General features: G+C 46.8%; 2 protein-coding genes across 8 annotated transcripts in view; one reads left to right on the top strand and one right to left on the bottom strand.

The window, feature by feature from the left end:
- The first annotated feature begins 43 nt into the window (after positions 1 to 43).
- On the top strand, positions 44 to 9,920 carry LOC103817107 (histone H1-like). The gene has a single exon (XM_050979532.1). It carries the CDS (start codon positions 735 to 737, stop codon positions 1,464 to 1,466), a length of 732 nt encoding a protein of 243 aa, XP_050835489.1. The 5' UTR covers positions 44 to 734; the 3' UTR covers positions 1,467 to 9,920.
- Positions 9,921 to 11,922: 2,002 nt separating this feature from the next.
- The window catches only part of FBLN2 (fibulin 2), a 90,882-nt gene continuing 80,716 nt past the window's right edge, over positions 11,923 to 22,088 (bottom strand). For all 7 annotated transcript variants that reach the window (XM_050979517.1, XM_050979519.1, XM_050979514.1 and 4 more), the window contains exons 12-17: positions 19,982 to 20,110; positions 18,785 to 18,910; positions 17,666 to 17,782; positions 16,587 to 16,715; positions 14,246 to 14,369; positions 11,923 to 12,856 (exon numbers count right to left, since the gene is read on the bottom strand). In XM_050979517.1, the coding sequence (XP_050835474.1) occupies positions 12,499 to 12,856; positions 14,246 to 14,369; positions 16,587 to 16,715; positions 17,666 to 17,782; positions 18,785 to 18,910; positions 19,982 to 20,110 (983 nt within the window). In that variant the 3' untranslated portion in view covers positions 11,923 to 12,498. The remainder of the gene's footprint in view (positions 12,857 to 14,245; positions 14,370 to 16,586; positions 16,716 to 17,665; positions 17,783 to 18,784; positions 18,911 to 19,981; positions 20,111 to 22,088) is intronic.

Here is a 22,088-nt window from a genome sequence, read left to right as displayed (position 1 = left end):
TTTAATTTTTTTAGAAGTGTACAAAAAACTAATCAGGCTTTTGTGTTCATGTAGTGTGGATAAGGGACAGCATAATCCCCATTTTTGAGAGGGAAGAATGTCGCTATAGGACACGAAATAAAATGATGCGGACACGCAGCTCTCCAAGGTAAACAAGAGGGAAGTTTAATTTCTGACTCCAACACTCATAGATTTCCAAAAGTGACAGTGGATTGGAGGATGACAGTGCCACCTCTCCAATGACACTGGACATACCAAGAGTCCATCAAATTTCTCTGCTCCGTAAAAGAATACAAAACAACAAGTTATTTACATAAAGTGTGTGAGAAAGTTCGTTACAAGAATGTCAACATCAGAAGGCTTAGAAAAACTTAAAAAAACAGGGCGACAGAAGAAAGGTAGAGTTTAGCTGATTTGCCCAGTCACACCACATCCCTACCAGCACATGGAATTAAACCTTGCTCCTTTCCCAAAGAGGTGCCTATCCCACTGTCCTTTGGACAGAGCAGGCCCAGGCAAGGCCAAAGCCAGAACAGCCCTCCCAGGGAGCTCCCGCCATGGTTTTACTTTGGGCAGAAGGGAGGGCTGGGAGCCTTTGGCTGGCTATGACAGTGTAGAGCTGGACTGTACGCATCATAAAGGGAGGAAGGTTTGGCTACAGGAGCCAGTCCCTGCGGAGAGCGCAGGCAGGCAGCTGCAGTGGTTTCCCTGGGGGGCAGACAGAGGCCAGCACAATGCTGGACACTGCTGTGGCTGCCCCCAGCACCAGGGCCGCCACCAGGAAGCCGAAGAAGGCGGCGAGCGGCTCCAAGGCCCATGAGCCCACAGGGCCCAGCGTCACCCAGCCGATCACCAGGGCCGAGTCCACCCCCAAGGAGCGCAAGGGGCTCTCCCTTGCCATGTTCAAGAAGGCGCTGGCATCCAGGGACTATGATGTGGAGAGGAACCAGAGCCGCAACAAGCTGGGGCCCAAGAGCCTTGTCAGCAATGGCACCCTGGTGCAGACCAAGGACATCAGGGCCTCTGGCTCTTTCAAGCTGAACAAGAAGCCAGGTGAGACAAAAGAAAAGGCAACAAAGGAAAAGACAGCTGCCAAGCCCAGGAAGCCAGTGGCCAAGCAGCCTGCCAGCCCTGCCGAGAAGCCTAAGAAAGTGGTGGTGGTGAAGAAGAGCTCCAAGAAGGCGAAGAAGCCGGCAGCCACTGCAGCCAAGAAAGCGGCCAAGAGTCCCAAGAGAGCCACACAGGAGGAGGAGGCAGTGAAGAGCCCAGCTAAGACAAAAGCAGTGAAGCCCACAGCAGCCAAGAAAGTGGCCAAGAGTCCCAAGAGAGCCACACAGGCAGGCCACGCCAAGGAGGCCACAAAGAGCCCAGCTAAGGAGAAGGCAGTGAAGCCCGCAGCAGCCAAGCCTAAGGCAGCCAAGCCCAAAGTGGCCAAAGCAAAGAAGGCAGTGCCAAAAAAGAAGTAAGACAACTGAGAGAAATTGAGAGTCTACTCATTTAAATAAACCCCATCATCTTAAATAATTTTTTGTCATTACAGTCCTCTAGTTACCTAAACCAAAGGTACTGGTACGGGATCTTGTCACTCGGGGCAGGGTGTGGGTGTATTTCCACAGACGCTGGTATTCGATGGTAACAACCCTCTGCACCAGCTGGATGGAAATCCCAGACCTTGGTGTGACAACTCTCCTGTGACTTCACCTGGACCTCAAGAGTCAGACACTTTAAGGACATTATCAGCAAAAGGAAATGCTCCCTCTGACAGTTTTAAAAGTTACTTCTGATAGTTTTTAAGTTGGTTTGTTTGTTTGCAATATTCAAGTTGTAAGTTGTAAGCTTTAAGTAATTAGCTGCAGCATGCCAGCCAGCAACATTGTACCTTTGATAGCTCCTGGACATGATAGTAAAAAATTGATGGGACACACCAATAGATAGATTAGGTTTGTCAGTTTAGTGAAGAATTTAATTCTCCTTGTACCATGTTTGTTGTCCTTTCTGCAAAGGGGCCCTGCAGACAGATAATAAACAAGGCTTTTATATTTTAAAACAGAAAAGAGGGAGCTGTGAGAGCATACAGCTGGACTGTGTGTGCCATAAAAGGAGGAGGGGTTTGGCTATGGAGAGCCACCCCCTGACAAGAACGCAAGCAGGCGGCTGTTGGTCAGTGAGCCAGGTGGTAACCAGTCATAGCCAGGCAGGCTCGAATGTGGAGCATTTTGAATAGGGTGTGTAAGAACTGTGCAAACCAATCAAGTCTCTGCTGCACAAACACCCAAGTGCTGTGCCATCTCTCCGTCTCCCCCCATTGTGACAGGCAACAAGGCACCTTTTATACCGAAACCATTTTGCAGCTTTCTGCCAGGGCGAGGTGGCCCTACAGTGAGCACAGGTACAATTTACATCCCCAGAAATTTATTTACACACTGCTCAGGTGGTGCCTGGAGACCTCAGCATACATGGGAAGGAGGAAGAGGGATCAGTTTCCAGTTCTGGGATGGCCTCTGTGCCAGCACAGCCACCACCAAACACAGGGGACAGGTCCCACCAAACACCTGCACTCCCAGGGGAGACCCCGAGCCTCCTGCCAGGCACAGGTGGGGCAGCCCAGCCTTTGTCTCCTTGTCCCTGTGCGCTCACAGCCGTGTGCCAGCCACGCTCGCGGCACCAGCACGATCCACCCACTCTGCTGGCTCCTTCCTTCCCTCAGCATTCTGTCAGCCTGTTCCTCAGCACCGGAGCCTGCCTGCTCCCCCGTCAGAGCCCTGCACCCCGAAACTCAAAAATATCCCTCCCTTCTGTTCCTGCCAGCCTCCAGCCGGGGTGAGTTCCGCTTGGCTCCGTCTTTGGGCTGCTCTCATGACACACTGCCAGGACTGCACCTGAGCCCAGGACTTGTCTCACCAAGAGCCCAGACCTGAGCTGCATCCCCTGGTCCACAACACTTACAGACTGTGGGATGTGATTCTGGGCAGGGAGCTCCTAAAATGAAGCTTTTCCGCCCTTCCTGGGGAGGCCTCTGAGGCCACGTCTCCACGGTGTCCCGCGTGGGCTCCGCGTGCCTGGAGGATGGCTCAGCCCTGCTGTGGGTGTGCATTCCTCCTCACTGTGTCTGGAAATGTGGGCAGGGCAGAGGGCGTGGAAATGCCTGGAAGTGTGCTACTTCCCTGATGGATACTAATTAAAAGTACATTATGAACTGTTCTGTTTATTGATGCAGAGTCCTTCAAGTTTTGCACTGTTAAGCTGGTTTTAAACATTTATTATGCCTGCCAGCATTAGCTGACAGCAAGGCTGGGATCACTGCAGCTCATTCAGTTATTGCTTTCACCAATTGCATTTAAAAGAAAGTCTTAATTTTTCCATCAGTGACCCTCCCCTCCATTTTCCCCTTCCCCCCACTTTGTTTCCCTTTGTGTGTGGTTCCTACATTTATGGTGGTCCTCTCTGGCAAAGTAACAATGATCAGGTGAACAATCCCAGGGAGTAATTTTTCTACCCCTGCCATCCTTCCACACACCAAGGAAATCCAAGATCACCTAGCCTGTTCCCAGGTATTTCTGCTTTTCCCCTTTTTGAAGTAGAAATACTCCATTGCTTTCATCCCTCTTATGAGTTTGTTGATGTCAGAAGTAACATCAGATGTGACTTTGCCCTGTGCTTTCCCAGGATATCCATTGGGAATAATGTTCATACATGCAAAAGCAGGTCACAGACATACTGAACCCAACTGAAATTGAGTCAGGTCTTCAAAACAAACTTCCTCCATACTCAAAGTAAAACACTGAGCTATCTTGAATCATTAAGACTACTAAATGCCACCTTCTCTTCCACTAAGCACATACTAACAATTTCAGGCACTTTTCTACTTTTGTTCCAAGTCAGGGAGTTGTTTGTTGTTTCCAAGATTGTCCTTCATTAAAAGAATGCAGAATAGTAGCAATTTCCCCAGGAAGCTCATAAAAATCCTTATTGAGTATATTCCATAAAAATATTCTGAGGAATAAAAAGCAAATTAGAGCACCCACCTTCCATATTTCTCAGAGTATTTACATGTATTATGGATCTTGAGATGATTAAATGCCACTGAGTAAGCAAGGAAACTTTTACAGCAAAAACCAAAAAAAAAACCAGCAAAAAAGTTTTGTTTAAAATAAGTGATCTTTGACCTCAGCATCCAGTTATAAAGGGAGGATTACCAAAGACACCAGTGTTTCTGTGAAGATGGTGTTTATGAGACGACATACAGCCTATCCAACACCTTCCCTCCTGGCCCAGTGATCATGCCAGCCCCAGTTTTCCCAGGAATTCCAGCCCTCCGAGCAATTGCGGGAGCTCCTGGCCCTTTGCCACTCAGCCCAGGATATTCTTGGCAGCAGTGATAAGGGCACTTGTTCCAAATAAGGAGAAATCTAGAAACTGGTTTGTCTCCAAGCAAATCCACCAAAGCTCATGGGGCTGGACGCAGGCAGGGGGAAAAAACACCCACAAAAAACCCAAATGAAGCAAAAATGAACTTCTGACTGTCTGTCTCTTCAGCACCAGCCAAATCTCATTAAAGAGCTACAATGATGAAATACATTGACAGTAAGTGCAACAGACTTGATGAAAGACCTTAAAATGTTTATGCTAATGCAAAGTTTCAGTTTCACATTCCGCACAAGCTTTCCAAACAAGAACAGTGCCAAAAAGCATGGAAGAGCAATCTTAACTTTTAGCTTTCTAAAAAAATTCCAAACAAAATATCAAGCAAAAAACTCAAACACCAAATCCCCAGTTTTCCCTTTTTTTCCCCACCACCTACATATTTTGCTGGACAGGTGAAAAAAAAGGCTTTCCTCAGTTTGCTCAGTTTGTTTGTGAGACAAACAAACTATGAGCTCCTTCAGAGTCTGAGGAACAACGTGGAGCAACTGGTGCCTGATTTACACCATGGAGGAACCAGCCCAGTAACTCCACAGTTACTCCCCATGTACCAGCGAGGCACCCCTGTGCACAGACTGAATAACTCAGCACTTTGAAAACAAAAGAAAAACCCCAAGAAAGCTCCAGTCCCAGTTCTACTCCAAATCTATTATTTAGTCTGACTGCCCCTGCTCTATTTCCTCCACTTTGATCAACTAATGACCAAGAAAAGCAATTACCAGCATAAGGAAAACATATTCTTGGTGTCTTTGAACTGCTGTGGCAAGTGTAAATGCATTCCTTTCGTGAGAACAGAGGAAATATTTCTTCAGTGGCTAAGATGAGAAATGAGGGGGAAACAAGTAGGAGGAGGTAGAGGAGAGACTATTTTTTTTATTAACTAATTAGATCAGCATTGGAAGAAAACGAGCCTGCAAATCTCTGCATTGATTGTGCAGATATAGCTGCAATGTACAGCAGAGGTGATGAAACACTGGGATGTGCATTTGAAAATGGCTTGTCCTGCCTGGACAGGAGAGTACAACAACCTACAAAATAACTGTGTTATTGTCATGGGGGGAGGGATAAATACATCACTGACAGGTTTGGGAAATAGTGTGTGCAGGTAACAACTGCTCTTGAAGCCTGCTCCTCAAAGTCTGCCAGTGCCAGCACATGAGAGAGAACAAATCCCTCTGCCATTTCTCTGGTTTTTGTGTATTTCCATGAACATCTCCACTGCCACTGTACCAGTCAGCTATAGCACCACCAAACACGCCAGCACAAACCCAAGCAGCTCTGCAATAACAATGGGCCCAAAACTGACTGAACCACTTCAGCACCAGTGTGGGCTGGGCCAGACACCACCAGAGCAGTGCCCCCACCCTGCCTCACGCTGTTCCTTGGTGGGGAGATGGGGCTGAAAGACATAAACTGAAAATCCCAATACCGTCTCAAAAATAAACACATGGGAGCAAATATTTAACATTAAACTCTACATTTCTATTAAAAAATCTCAAAGAAAGAACAAAACATAATGTCTTAAAAAAATAAAAACAAAGAGTGGAATTTGTGGAAATACAAATCATCCTGTATTAATGATTTCCCAGGGCACTCATTCACCAACACACCCTGGAATCCCAAAGGTACAGAACAGCTGCCTTCCAAACATGCAACACTGCAGTTTAGAGCCATGGTGTAGTTTAGAATAACATCATTGCTCAGGATCTGGCCTGGCACTCAGAGGCTCAGCAGGGCAGTGAGCTCCTCACGCTGCTGCAGGCTCTCAGGCATCAAGAATAAAGGGTGGATGTTTCTCTTTCTGACCTGTGCCCTTTTAAAGGGGAGGGAAATGATGAAACAAAGATCTCCTGGCAGTGGAGTAAAAGCAAGAGAACCCACAGGAGGCAGTTGCAGAAAGGACAAGCTGCAAGTGGAATTCCTGAGAAAAAGAGGTGAAGATTGTTGGGGGTTAAAGGTACCAAAGTTACCAAATAAACTGTGAACTCCTGGATTTCCAAGGATGAGGAGGCTGGGAAGTGAGGATGGTGAGAGCTTTTAGAGTCCTGAGAAGGTCACACTTCATGTGGAAAACCAACTGTGCACCACCTGCCAAGGGACTTGGACTCCCCAGGTGAGGTGCAGATGATATGCTCAACACACCCATGGCAGAGCTGTGAACACCCACAGGCCTCCCTTTCCACCCAAACCAGTAAAAACAAAAGGAAAACCTAAAGTCCAACCACCAGGACCCAAACTGCTCGAACACCCCCTCCACACAGGGGTCGAGGCTGACTGAAGGCTGGGGAGCCTCACATTGCATTGTGGAAGCTCTAACTCTGTCTCTTGGCTTTGGTGTCCTCCCACACTGGAGGCCTGGCCTTCACCCTCCTCTGAGCACTTCATTTACTAGTGCAAACATATGTTTTTGAAAGAAAATTCAGGTACTTACATGGAGTAATCACATTTTTAAATGGCCTTCATCATTATTTATGTCAGCATCTTCCAGATGTGATTCAGACAACGATAGCAGCACATGTCATTTGTGTGTCTGTTCCTGTCCCCAGGGGAAAATTAAGTTATGATTAAAGCTATGCCTTCACCCAGCCCATCCACTTCAATGGAGCTCTCTGCATCAACAGCTGCTTGAAACCTGTGGAAAACTCTTTCTTGAGAATATTATGTCTTTTCCTCAGCAAGCATTATTTTCAAGGTGATTGAGGTTGGAGTTTTTGTTGTTTTGTTTCTTGGTTTGTAGAGCTCCTGCAGTTAGCAGGAGGTGCTGGTGGCACCCAGCACAGCCCAGCACAGCTGCAGGTTTGCTGCACCTGAGAACAAACTCAGCCTCAGCCCTCAGCCACCAGCACCACCTCTGATGTCTGCTGTGGGAAATCCTTGGGAGAAGGGAACCAACACCAGGGGGATTTGTTCAGCCTCCATGTTCCATGGTTTACTCAGACTCCAGCAATGGCAGTGCTCCACCTCAAGTGTCCTTCATCAAAGATTATCAGCTTTTTTCCCATACTGAAAGTATTCCACATACATTTTCATACATTTTCCTCCTGGCAATCAGTGCTGGGGAGGATCTATCCCCTACTCTGGTGCATCTGGCTGCAGCCAGTAACTCTGCAATCAGAGTCAGCCAAAATCCCTCCCTGGAGCAGAGCCCAGTGGAGTCTGTGCTGCTTTCAGGGGCCCTCATTGACAGAGGGAACGGCATCTCCTCCCTCCCATTCCCTCAGGGCATTCATGTCTCCTTTTTGGATGCATTTTCCATACATTGGATCAACTGGTGTTGCTAACATGTTTCATAACTCCTTTCTAGTAATGGTGGCACAGAGGAGAGTTTAGTGTTCTGCACACTGGACTTTTATTCCTGAATAAAATTAGATTTTACATCTTCCCCTTCCACCCTTTCCCAGAAAGGAAGCATTCCATACTTGTTCTGTTGGGAAGAGCTCTGACTCCTTCAGATGGCCCTTTCCATGATGAGTGTTTCTCTTCAGAAACTCGGCATTTCCTCAGGAGGTTGAGTGCTTGAGTTACAGACTATTAGCAATGAACCAAATCTCATGAACCCTGCACAGAACTAATTTAATTTCGCTTCTCACACATTCTGGGCTCGCTAACCGGACCCTGGGTCACCTGTAAGTACAAGGCATCTCACCTGAGACCAATTCTTCACCCAGACTGAGCCCGGGGTTTATGTCCCATGGGGCAGTGAGATCAGAGACCTTTCTGCTGCAGCCTAGCCCTGGCACCACCAGTTCAGCCCCTCCACCCCATCACCACTGCACCATCCCATGTTCCAAACATCCTGCTGTGCATTTATGCACTGAACACAATCCTTGGCTGCCACACAAGAACTCACTGATGTACAAAGGCTCTGGTCCCACCCCTCCGGTCACAGTGTGTAGGGCAGGCACCACAGTGGCATCCTCTTTCTCTCCAGCCCCTGCTAAAAAGGGAAAATTCACTGCAGATGTTGTCATTTTTGACCCCAAAATAACAGGAGCCTCAGCTTATGGGAAGAGAATGTGCAAGAGAAAGAACTGTGCTTTAGAAGACAAAAGGCTCGATTTTGTGACTTCAGCTTCACATCACTGAAACCAGATCTAATTAAATCCTGCTTTTCAGTAGTGTCCTAGGTTTCTCTCCCAAATTTGCCCTGAACCAAGACTTCAAAATGAATGTCTCTGAAATGCAGAGAACACTGGAAGTGTGAAGACACTTTTTATTTGACCTCAAAATCTATTTTTATTCCACAATCCTAATTCTCCACAGCGGGAACTTTCTCTTCCCCCTAGCATGGGTGGGAGCAACAGAAAGACAAAGGCAAAAAAAGGCAAATGAATGGGAAAACCATCTCCCTAGGTCTGAGGCAGGTCGGCAGAAGGACACAGAGGAACACAGGACAATATGTGTGTGCCCCACATGGCCAGGGTCTGCCAAAGGTGTCTGTGTGCCAGGGGCTGCCCAAGGGAACAGGGGTGGAGAGGGCTCAGCCCTGCCCTCACTCTCCAAGATGCCCTCAGCTGACAGAGGCACTGGGACCTTTGCACAAGAGGTTCTCATGCTCTGAAGTTGAGGAGGTATTGCAGAATGGTCCTTTTTACAGCTTTTTACTATAAAAACTGTCTGAAATTTATTTCTGTTCTGAATCTGATATAATCGATATAACTGACTGAATAGCTGGTACAGAGAAATAACAGAGAATGAAAGACTGTTTGGGATATCTTGGAAGAAATGTAAAAATTTGGGCCCATTAAAGGCTCCCTCCCCTGCTCTGGTCCCCCAGGGTGAGGAGAAGGAGCGAGGCCCAGGCTGAGCCATCCAATGCCTTTCCCTGCACCAGGGCTCACACAGGAAAGCTGTCACAGGCTGCCAGGACCTGCAGTGACCCACAGACATGTATTTACATACAAAGAGATTGTAAACCACTTCCTCCCTGCTCCAGAAAAGGAACCATTTAAAATGTAAAGTAAAAACATCCCTCTCACCCGTGTCCTGCTATTTCAACTCTGTTATGTGCATTCCAGTCCAAATAAAACCTGATGCTTCTTTCTGGAATAGACCCACTCAAATTTCCAGCAAACACACAGAGAAACATTTTTTTTCCTTTCCAATGGCTTATTTGATCTTGCTCAGTCTCTGGGATTGCTGGATCTCCCAAGGAATACAACAGCAGAGTGCAGAGAGGTCAGATTTTATCGAGGCAGGAGCAAGTAAAGCTGAGCAGAGCAAAGCAGGCCTTGCTCAGGCAGGTCACAGCAAGGCCATTTCCATCCTGGGGAACACACCAATAATCTGAGTTTTCACACATATAGAACAGATGCCCCAAGTCAGCTGTAATTCTTTATGAGGTTTGCAGCTGTTGTCTTCCTCATGAGTTTATCAGCTTGCACAGCTCTTGTGTAGCTGCTCTAAATTCACCTCAACCAGGCAAGGGTGAGGGGGGGCCACAAAGGAGCAAAGGGAATAAATGAAACTTACTCAAAAGAAAAGAAAAAGAAATACAGCCCAGGTCTGAACTCTTTTCACTGAGACCTCCTGCGCACAAAGACACACAAACAGGTTACCCAGTCAAATAAAGTGGAAAGAGCATTCCTGAGATGGGGACTGGGCATCTGGGAGCTGGACCAGTTGAAGGAGACCAAAATTCCAGTTCAAGGCCCCTGTGGGTGGGGCTGAGGCTGCTCAGGTTCAGCCACAGGCACTGCCCCAAGGCAGATCTAAGGGTGCAGTGCTGACTGCTCCTGCTCCCCCTTAAACTTGGACAGGGAGAACTCTTTGCCTTGGAGAAAGGTAAAACCCTCCTCTGGTTAATCTGGAAGCAGAAGAATATGAAGTTACCTCCTGAAATCCTTTGTTTTGAGCAGCTGCACTGAGCAACCCTTTCCAACCTTTCCCAACTACAGATGAAGACAGCCTTCTTCCTAGCGGAGCATTTTCCTTCTAATAGTATGCAAAGCCTTCCCTAAAACTTTCTTCATCAATTACCTGTCTAGAAAATGAAGAGCTGGTGCTAAGAACTGCCAGATCCTTAATATGATTGACTGTGGCTGGTTTTAGTCAGCAAAAGGTCTCCCAGTAACAAATGACTTGTCCATTTGTTCTCTGACAAGAAGCACAGTCAAGGCCTGGGTATCATTTGTGCTCAATCAAATCCTAATGCTGATGGAAAACTCTGGGTTTTGGTGACTCCTGACGTGCCCCAGTGGGGCTTGGAGAAATGTGTCACTTGGAGAAATGAACGTGTGCAGGATGGATCTGGAAGGCCTGGAGCTGTAAGATAGGAATTAACTGGAATGACAAATTGCACAAGCCTGTGTTTCTCAGCTGGCACTTCCCAGTTACATGCTTACAAAACTGTTAACTATGGAAAACAAAAGATGGATGGAAGATCTTTTACTAAATGGTTTTTATAGAAAAAAAAAAAAAAGAGAAGTTTGATGTATGCAAGCTCACAGATAGGCCTTGTTTTACAGCTGGGGAATGTAAATAAATTTTCCCTGCTAATGGGATTTTATGATCTCAGATACAGAAAGATTTGCCCTTTCTTTAAGGATGTCCAAGTTAAAGGAGTGACTTGAAGTGGTAGAGACTGGCCTGGGGGTATAGTGAATACCTCTCACCACAGAGATGATGCTTACAAGACTTTTAGATGCAATTTTTACAACATAATACAATTGTTGAATATGGCATAAAAATGTGTTAGATTTAATTTCTCCAGTTCTTTTTGTGTACACATCGATCAAAAAAAGATCAACTGTAGAAAAGAACAGGTTATTGTTTTGTCAAGAAAGGTTGGATCCTTGAGGTCCCTTCCAACCTGGGATTCCAGGATTATTAAACTGCAGAGAAATAAACATCCATGTTTTGTAGCTATGTTTTTCCTTCAAAACATTTTGCAGAATAATTACAACTGAAACAAAGGAAGCTCAGAAAATTGCAACACTGGAGCTTTTTGGGGAAGGAAAAAAAACCCAGCCAAAAAGAAGTTCTGATACTCATTTCTAAGTTCTAATAAATACTTCAATTATATTATGCTTTGCCAGATCTGGCCTCTAACTTTGGACTTCATCCAGTTCCCTGAAGAACCAGAGGAAACCGAGCTCAAAACTTTGGTGGTGCTCTTTTCGAAATGGCAAAATACAACCCACCAATTTCACTGGCATTTTTCACTCGGCAACAGCAGTGGAGGCATTTTCCTGAAGCAGAGAAGCAAATCCCTTTTTTGTCTATTTAAAGTTACTGCCCAGGGACATGCCCAAGCCTTAAAACAAGGAGCAGTAATTATTATTTCATTATTTCGATTTGGGCATTCCTTTAAGAATTACAAAGCTTCAAATCTGCAGTTACATATTATAGAGTGAGGAACAGAGGAACCCCCAACACTTTCAAAGACAACTACTAAAAATGGCAATGTGAGCTTGTACCTTAAAGTGTAACATTCTGGTAAGGCCTTGGTCTTGCAAATATTCAGCACATGAGCATTCCTACTAAAGCAAGACTCATCTATAGGCTTTTTCACTGGTGGAGTTTCCTTTTATTTATATATATTTTAAGGCAACATATTATGAAAGTTGGAAGGAGGAAGATAACCTGGGAGCAGGAGGTGGGGTCCCCATCAGTGTCCACAGATGGCCTTGGACTCAGCACCTCAGCAGAGACACCCCAGTGAGGCCACTGGCCCGGCCGAAGCAGAACTTTGTGTCAGAAAGAGAAATCATTCCATGTTTTTTTTTCCCAGTACTGCCACATGAACACCTTCCCTCTCTAGTGCAATACTCTGCAGAAGTGACTACACCTAAAAATAATTGCTAAGAAAAAGTTCCAGCATTTATCAGAAGGCCTGTACTGCCTTTCTAACCTTCCTTTGTTTGCTGGCAGATGATGATGTACAGAACTGCATAAGAAAACAGACCATAAAAAGATAAAAATTAACTTAATTTACACAACCAATAAGAAAGTTTAAAGCAACGAAAGAAAAATAATATAAAGGCTAGATACATGAAATGCCAGTTCAACAGTATTAAGCTTTGGTAGAACAGTTAAAGAGCATAGCACCAATAAAATCCAACGTCAGCGAAGGCTTCAGTAGGCATGAGCAGTGATGAAAATGTAGATTTTGGCAAGAAAAGTGGTGTAGGTTCCCTGCCGCCAGAGTTTCATTTCCACATCCAGCAGGAAGTCTTTGGGCTCCTTGACCTGGCGCTGCAGGTAGACGATGCCGGTGTAGGCGTTGAGGCGGCGGGTGCTGAAGAAGCCCTCCTCGTTGCCGCTGGTGATGGTGAGCGCGATGCTGTCCCCGGCGTAGGCGGGCGAGGGCCCGATGCGGAAGATGTGCGCTGGCACCACGATGTTGGTCTGGAAGTTGAGCTGGTAGTAGGTGATGCGCACCGGCGTGTTCTGGCACTCCAGGTAGTTGAAGCAGCTGATGCGCTCACACCTCCTGGGGACAGAGGGGAGAGGCACCTTCAGTGGCCAGGGAACAGCAGGGAGAAACATAAATACCTGGGGGCATTGCCAAGGATTGGACTGACACCTTAGGATTTTTGCTTTTATATTTTTCATACATTTGCAATCCTGCAATTCTTTAGTGTCAGCTACAGCTCTCCCATTTTGGTCAGACATGACAATTCCTCTCCAGGCCTGGCACAAGGACACCTCCCTGTCTCAGGCCCCAAGAGATGTAAACAAAAGTGAGTTTGGGGGGAGCAAACTTGGGGTAAATTACTGCATTACCTGAAGCTGTAATTGGAAGATTAACCTCCAACATGCAAACGGACCAAACGTACAAAAGGCTAAAAACCTGTAACTGCACATTTTGGGTGCAGCCCTTAGGGGGGTTTTTTCTGCCCTAAATGTACATGAAGGCCCTTCAATAAATATAACAGCTTTTTAGTCTCTTAATTTTGTCTGGCCTCTGTTTTTAGGACAAACAGCATTCCCGAACCTCAGTGTGTGATCAGCAGCTGCTTGTTCTGCCCTGCCAGTGCTCAGGAACACCTCTGGGTGTGTAACTGAGAGCAGCACAGCCCAAAGCACAGATCACAGCCTGGGGAGAGCGTGGGGAAGCTCCACAGGAACAGCCAGAGCCAGGCTGAGCAGCACAGAACGGGGATGGGGAGCCAGGGGCTCATCACCAGCAGGGCTGAGGCACTGCTCCAAGAAAATAACAATGAGACCCCTTGAAAAGGTACCTAAAACACGGGAGTGGGAAACAAACTCCTCAACTGGCAAAGCTGCTGAGCTCTGTAAGCAGGAAAAGTATGTTTTAAGCCATAAGCAACTAAATATGGGTTCCCAAAGCACTGGCAGCCACCGAGGCAGGAAATGGGTAGGGAGATTTTGGGGCTCCTGAGCCCCAGCTGCTGAGGAGCTGGGGATGTGCCATTCCCAGAATCTTGTGGCCTGGCAAGCTCAGTATCCTGCTCCCTTTCAACACTCCCTGAGGAACTGCAATGTGAGTATTAAACAGGGAGCCCCAAACCCACTGTCAAAAGAACTGAGCAGCCTGGCTGCTCCTGCTCAGATACAAACAGCACAGAAGATCGTACTTTAAAATTTAATTATAAACAGAGGCATTTTAGAGCTGCAAGGAGAGCTGCAGGCTCTGGTCTCTGCTGTTCCAGCAGCAGCTGGAGCGCAAAGAGGGGCTCTAGGGCTTGAGAGAATGAAGGATAACCAGACACAAACCCTGCAGGGGGAAGATCTATGAGCTCCAGGTGCCAAAGCAGCTTCTCTGAGCTCTGAGCAGCCACATCCACCCACAAACTAAACACCACACAGCACCAGAGGCACTGGGCTGGCTCTGGTTCTGCCCCAAGGCCATACTCACATGTCAGACACCTTCCTGTAGTTGGAAGGGCACTCGAAGGACAGGCAGCGGAAGCTGCCCTGGATGTTGTAGCAAGTCTCTGCAGCTGAACAGTTGTGGCTTCCTATTGCACACTCATCAATATCTAAGAAGAAACACAAGAAAAATATGTTCTAAGTTCAAAAGTAAAAATTAATTCCTAGTATTTTTCAGGAATAAACAAACCCCACCAGAATATAATTAAGCCATGCTAAAAGACAACAGGACCTTCTCACTAACTCTTTGAGACTGGAGAAAGCTTGGTGGTGCCAGAAGAATGCATCTGTGCACGAAGGTAGCTCTGGATTAAAGCAGAGCAACTAAAATAAATCTGGAGTTAAAGCAGATTTATAAATAAATCTGGAGTTAAAGCAAAGGCAAAGTGGTCACTGCTGTCCTACGGGATCCAGAAGATGTGGAACATGGGAACTTAGAATAACCCTTCAGAACAAGGCACACAGTTTAGAAAACCTAAATACAAGTATCTCCCCATAATGAGATGTAATTACAGAAGACATAATAAAGAGCACTTAAAAGCTCAAAGCCACCTTCTGGCCCAAAGAATAATGTGGTTACCTAAATAACACATAGCCACAAGCCCAAGCCATGGGCCTGACAATGCTGAAAGCCAGATGCAGTGACAAGGATCCAGCCTGAGCAGGAAGCATTTGCAGAGCCCCGGCAGTCACACTGTGTACTCCCAAACATCTAGACAATGCATAGAGGCATTAAAATGAAATAAATTCCAACAGACAAGGCATGTGGACTATGTAGGGCCCTGCAGCTCTGCCAATTCTCACAGAGCAGAGACTCTTAGAGGGAAATCACAGCCTTCCACTCCCTCCATTCCCCTGGGAGGAGAACTGATCTCACACACTGAACTGGCTGGTTTAAAAGTCTTGCAAAGAAAAGTATACAATAGGAAATAGGAGAGAATCAAAGTCAAGTAAATCCCTTGCTGGTTCTCAGCAGTGCCCATAGGTGAAAAGAAAATTTCTTCCATATTGCAATCATTGTCATGAAAGCACTCCCTGTACCACTTTGGCTGCACTGCAAAATACCACAGGCAGTTTCTGCAAAAGATCCATATGTTGAGCCACTACTCCATGAGATACAACTCATCTTTTGAAAACAGGGTACAAGGAACATTCCCCAGTAACTCTTCTGAACTGGTCAGATGATGAGCAACTGGAGCCAGATCTTTAGCTGTGGGGAACCAACATCATCTCCCTGCACAGAGGAGCCAACAACAGACCCAGCCTTCCTTTGACCACATTTTCAGACACACCTCAGTATCTGCCCAAATTTGTACCTACAGACCTGCAGAGCTCCAAAAAGGGGATATATTCAGGGGAGATGCAGTTTTCTAAAGGTGAACTTTATGTAAGAATTTAAGTGCATGTGGATATTACTGCAATCATACTTAAAAACACATTTGAAAATATTTAAAAATGTTTCTAAAGGATTTAATTGTCATTTCATCTTGGCTTCACTGCTCCACAGTCAGGATTAAGTATGCTCATGCTGCTCAGGATTTACACAGAGAAAATTCACTGCCATTAGCACTCAGAATTCAAGCACAGGAGATACATAACCAAATTCTTCATCACATGAAGGGTTCCTGAAAGAGCCAGGGCAGGAAATGCCTGGCAGTTGGTGTAAGGACTTCAGGAATGTGCAGAGGACTAAAGGTAATCAGATCTCCATCAGGTTACACAGGCAGTGCATCCTTTGGAAAGGGCGGTTCAGCTCAGAAACACACAGCTGCACACCAGATGAAAACCACCAGACTCCCAGAAGACACCACCACAATTCTGAGGAAAAGGCGTGTGTGAGGGGAGGCTACTTGTCATTTCACTAACATTTATTGATGCCAGCACGATTAAGCTTAGGTGACACTGCTGGATGGCCAAGTTTCAATTACAGCACCAACATTTAATCTCCCAGTTTTCTTGAGGAGAAAACGGTAACTCATAAAGCAGCCACAGATTTCTACATCTGGCACTCTTAATACCCCTGATCACTCAGTGCTGTTCCAAGGTGCACACACAGCTCACGTGAGTCATCAAGTGCCTCAGTTTGAAGGATGAAGTGGGCTCCTGGGGAATTCATTGAAGCAATTAGCTCACACTGACAGCTGAGTTGCCACAGCACTTTCTTCTCACACGGGAAAACTGACTTTGCAGATACCAGTATTTGGCAACTTCGTCGAAGACTGACTTTGGAACAGCGGCTGATACTAAACATGGAGGTGTGACTGAGCAACTGTAAAGGCTGAGCTCACTGCAAGGGTGTGAGTGTCCCACTGCTCAAGGGCTGTTACCTCTGCAGGTCCTGCCGTTGGCTGCCATGGTGTAGCCCTGCTCAGGACAGGCGCACTGGTAGCTGCCGGGGACGTTGATGCAGCGGAAGGTGCAGAGGATGCCGGCGCTCTGCGCACACTCGTCAATATCTGTGCAAAGAACACAGTCACAGCCCCAGCAAACACAACAGACAAAGCAAACAAAACAAAACACAGATCTGCAAAGACAGGCTGCAGGACACCAGGAAACTCTCACCTGACATATTTATAATATATTGCTAAACGTGAGCACAACCATGGAGGTCTGGCATTGCTCTGGTGCTTTCTGAAATGCTGAACACCAGCTTGCTCCCAGAAATACTGGCTGCAAGCAGTACACACTGATGGGAAGGAATAATGAGGGTGGGGCACAGCTGAGTTTGAAGCACTGTTTCTCTCTGGTGCCTCTGAAATTGAGAGAATCATAGAATCACAGACTGGTTTAGGCTGGAAGGGAGCTTAAAGCTCATTCCACCCCCTGCCATGGGCAGAGAGACCTTCTAGGAGACCAGGCTGAACCTGTCTTTGAACAGTCCAGGGATGGGAAATCTCTCTGGCCAACCTGTGCCAGAGCCTCACTACCCTTTCAGCAATCAGTTTTTTTGCCAGGTTTCCCTGTGCTAGGAAGGGTGTTGGCTTCTTCACCATTCCTTAAACAGAGACTCTCCAGTGTGTCAGTGCTGGTAACTTCAGCTAAAGAGGTAAAACCCTTCCTCTCTCCATTCTCTATGAGCAGCAGTTACAGCAAACCTTCACTCAGTAGTGCAGGAGTTCATTGATGCAATACAAGAATATCTTCCCACTTGATTTCTTCAGTCGTAAGCTCTGGCCCCATGAAAACATTACAACAACCTCTCTGGCTGTGTAGTCCCACAGGTGTGCTCCACCCACTGAACTGCACTGTACAGTAGCTGAGGGACCTTTTGCAGCTTCTGTGGCAGCTGTAGCTCACAACCATCCTCAGGCATCACCTGCAGCATTGGGGGCTGCGGAAGGGCAGAGAGCTCTTCCTGCTACAGAGAATAAACACTCACCCCTGACCTGGTGAGGCAGCACCTTACCTTTACAGGAATGCCCATCTTCTGCCAGCTGGAAGCCTTGCCTGCAGTAGCACTGGTAGGAACCATACACATTGGCACATTCCTGGCTGCAGGGACTGTTATCACATTCATTCACATCTGCATCCAAAAACAAACACACAGAGATGGCCACAGTGCTTCAGAACAGTGTCATCCACCTCTTCCTGCCCCTGAAAACCTTTACCTTCCAGTCACAGTGACTAAGGAAGGACTAATTTGTCCTTGTTTTTTCTGCTCCCTAGGCAGAATGCCAAGAAGCTGGAGAATGTCTGTTGCACCTGAATTTCATTTCTCCATATGCCAATGGAAACACACACACATGCAGACATTTGTTTCAGACTTCACAGGTTTCAGTTCACTAAAACATGTAATTGTTGCCCTAAAAAAATCATGGAGAATTCAAAACTTTTCATTCAATTCAAAGTCATTTTTCATAAGTTTTGTCACTACCAAGTTTCATCTTTACCAAAATTTGAATGATTTCCTGTTTTAACTTTGTTCTGTTCTCCTGTCATCTGAAAGGTAAGCAAAGAGTACATGGGGAAAGAAAGAGGAGAAACTTGTTGACACTCATCTGACAACTCCAGTGTTTGAAGAACATTTGAAGGAGCTGGGACTGCTTAGCCTGGAGAAGAGGAGGCTTAGAGGTGACCTTATTGCTCTCTACAACTCCCTGAAGGGACGTTGCAGACAGGTGGGGGTTGGTCTCTTCCACTGGGCAGAACTGACAGAACCAGAGGACACAGTCTCCAGCTACGACAGGGAAGGTACAGGTTGGATATTAGGAAGAAATTTTTCACCAAAAGAATAATAAAGTACAGGAATGCTCTTCCCAGGAAGGTGGTAGAATCACCATCTCTGGATGTGTTTAAAAAAAGACTGGACATGGCACTTGGTGCTACAGTCTAGTTGGGGTGTTGGGGCACAGGTTGGACTCGATGATCTTAGAGGTCTCTTCCAACCTCATCATTCTGTGATTCTGTGACTGTCTGCAAATTTGAGCACACAAAGGTTATTGCCTTTATATTTCACCTCAAGGCCTCCTCCTAAGTCCCCTAATTCCCCCAGCAGTTCCTTCCTCTCGGAGGAGGAGCCCGGTACCTTCGCAGTGCTTGCCATCGTAGGAGAGGCGGAAGCCGGAGGAGCAGGTGCAGTGGTAGGAGCCGGGCGTGTTCTCACATGTGTGCTGGCACAGGCGCCCGGGGTAGTTCCAGCACTCGTTTATGTCTGCCAGCAACAAGCAAACCCACAATCAGCTGAGAGACACGAGCAAATAAGGTGCAGGAGAGTATTTTTTCAAGTGTCAGAGATTGGTTTGCAGAGTGTGAAGTGCCACAACCTCGGCTTGGAGGCTGTGTGACTCCAAGCTCTAATTGCCACAAAGGGGACCAAAGACAAAGTGCTGTGTCATGGCTCTTGGGAGGACAGTGCTGGAACTTTCAGACGGACAAATTCCCACAGCAGCAGAAGCATAACCCTCAGGGAAGGACTCCGCAGACAGTTTAAGTTAAAACCTGCAGTTAAGGCAAAATAAGGGTGCTGGTCCCAAATCACAGCTGGGAGTGACAGAGCCCTGGATGTGCTGCACAGCCCAGCTCTGGAGGTGATGCCATGCTCTTGATAGGCACTGCACGGCACAACTCAGACTGCAGTGGTGCTGAGCACTGCACAGCTCAGACTGCAATGGTGCTGAGCACTGCACAGCTCAGACTGCAGTGGTGCTGAGCATGGCAGAACTCAGACTGCAGTGGTGCTGAGCACTGCACAGCTCAGACTGCAGTGGTGCTGAGCACTGCACAGCTCAGACTGCAGTGGTGCTGAGCACTACTCAGCTCAGACTGCAGTGGTGCTGAGCATGGCAGAACTCAGACTGCAGTGGTGCTGAGCACTGCACAGCTCAGACTGCAATGGTGCTGAGCACTGCACAGCTCAGACTGCAGTGGTGCTGAGCACTGCACAGCTCAGACTGCAGTGGTGCTGAGCACTGCACAGCTCAGACTGCAGTGGTGCTGAGCATGGCAGAACCCAGAGTGCAGTGGTGCTAAGCACTGCACAGCTAAGACTGCAGTGGTGCTGAGCACTACTCAGCTCAGACTGCAGTGGTGCTGAGCACGGCAGAACCCAGACTGCAGTGGTGCTGAGCACTGCACAGCTCAGACTGCAGTGGTGCTGAGCACTGCACACCTCACACTGCAGTGGTGCTGAGTGCTGCACAGCTCACACTGCAGTGGTGCTGAGCATGCCTTGGGGCCCAGGCTCAGCCAGGGTGAGCTGCCAGCCCTCCCGTGCCCCACATACCGATGCAGCTGCGGCTGAAGGTGTCGTACTGATAGCCCATCTTGCAGTCACAGCGATAGCCCCCAGGCAGGTTGTGGCACAGCTGCCCCTCTCCACACCGGTGCACCCCAGTCTGGCACTCGTCCACATCTGCAGAGCCAGATAGCGCATCAGCATCAGTACAGTTTGCTCAAAACCAGTGTTTATACAGACACTAAAAGGTCCATTTAACGGCAGGATTAGAAACTGGACAGGAGAAATACCACAAACTTCTCCCTCCATGCTTTTCTGAGAGGCAGTTGAGACAAATCTGGGAAAAGCAGAGCCTTACCTTCAAAGTGAAAATGGTAACTGGGCTTGCAGTGGGGTTCTCCCAGTATATTCTGTATTTCAGTGTAAACACACTTTGATTCTGATCAAACCATGACATTAAACACCCCATTCTGATGTTCTGCCATTCCGTGAGTCACACCAAGCGATTTAAAGCAAAACGAGAACCAGCCAGAAATTCTGCTCATCCCTTCAATTAAATCAATTTCTATTTTCGTCTCCACCTGCCCTCTCAGTCTGCTCCTGCTGTCTACCTTTTGCTCTTTCCCAATGTTGATTTTTTTCTTTTCACAATCAGCTCCCATTTTGATATTCCCCATGGCCTCTCATCCAAAATCCAATACCAACAAATTAGTTGGTATTCTCTTCTCCACTCACACACATCATTTCCAATCTCATTCAAATATCTTTGGAGGAATATGAGAGTTTTCAATACAGGCTGATTTACAAGACTTGCAACATGACTGAATAGCTCATCAGCATCTAACAAATCCCTCTTACCATCTGTGACAAGAAGCATCAAAAAGTCTGATTAACCCTCACAGTTGTGTTTTTCTTCAAGTATTCCAAGCTCTGCCACTTCCTAAGCCAACATATCCTGATTTTTTCCTATTGTTCACATCTTCAACAATTTTTACAACCAAAATCCCTGTTCATGTAATTGTGGAGCCTCGCCCAGCTGGGACTCCTGCTTCAGATGCATTTGCAGAGGGCCTTAGCCACAAGCCATGGCAGGCAGGCCACTGAGGGGAGGGGCACCTGACCAGGCCACGGTGGGAAGAGTGGGGTCATGGGTATTAGTAGTATGCTAATAGGACTATCCTATATTTGGTCAAGCTTCCAGTTCTTGTTCCCACTTGGTTCCCTGCCTAGTTCATACAAGGTCAGGTCGTGAGCTCACCTTTGTGATTGGACCTGTGTCCCTGTACCTGGCTGCATTTGCCCTGCCCAGGGATCTTTGGAATCTAGCCTCTGTAACCTGCACCACGTTTTGTTATTTTGGCTATTACAGTTTGTATCTTCTGGGCTATTCCACCGTTCCCATTCATCATTTATTAGCAGCTCCTTCCAGCCGAGCCAAGCGAGAAGATCACAGTGAGCTAAGCCCATCTGGAATAATCATCAGGATGGATCTCTAAGGCTGGAAATTCACCATACTGCCCTATTTGAATTCATAAATTTCAGAATCATTTCAGAGGGCTCCTGGGCAGTTCTCCATCAAATAACAGCCTTGGAGACTGCACCCACACAGTCCCTGCTGGCACCAGGGTCAGGGAGGGCAGGGAGTGCCCCTCATCATGCAGGAACTCCTGACAGGAACTGAGATTTCTGCTGGAACACTGAGTTACCAGTCTTCTTTTGATCAGAGGTAGCAGCGAAAACAAGGAAGTCTCTAATGCAGATAATTTGTAAAGTAGCAGCTTTATTTGTAATGAACTTGTGTCTGCAACCATTCTGCTAGTTTGTCCAAAATTCTGTATTCCATTACATTCAGACTTTAGTTCTAGGGCATTACACCATCAGAACTGTGCCATATTTCACACTTACAGCAGTTTTCAGCTAATCTAAGAGGCAGGTTTTAATAACTCATTTGCTAAATCAGAAAATATGAACATTTTAAAGACAGATGAATTCTCTAAACAAAGGAGATGACCCTACAAGTGTTGTTCTGCTGAAGAAACACGTGCAGATGATGTTTTTACTATTGTGAAATGAATAAATCTGATTCAGGGATCTAATTAGCTATTGTAATGCCTCACAGACATTAGTCTTTATCAGAGAGAGGAAATTAGGACCA

The sequence above is a fragment of the Serinus canaria genome, chromosome 12 (assembly GCF_022539315.1).
Source record: "Serinus canaria isolate serCan28SL12 chromosome 12, serCan2020, whole genome shotgun sequence".
NCBI classification, from domain to species: domain Eukaryota; kingdom Metazoa; phylum Chordata; class Aves; order Passeriformes; family Fringillidae; genus Serinus; species Serinus canaria.
The sequence above is the reverse complement of the archived record's forward strand: the minus strand, read 5'-3'. Positions and strand labels throughout refer to the sequence as shown.

Bases quoted from the DNA above. Each gene is read 5' to 3' on its own strand.
- LOC103817107 (XM_050979532.1), top strand. From the start codon at position 735: ATGCTGGACACTGCTGTGGCTGCCCCCAGCACCAGGGCCGCCACCAGG.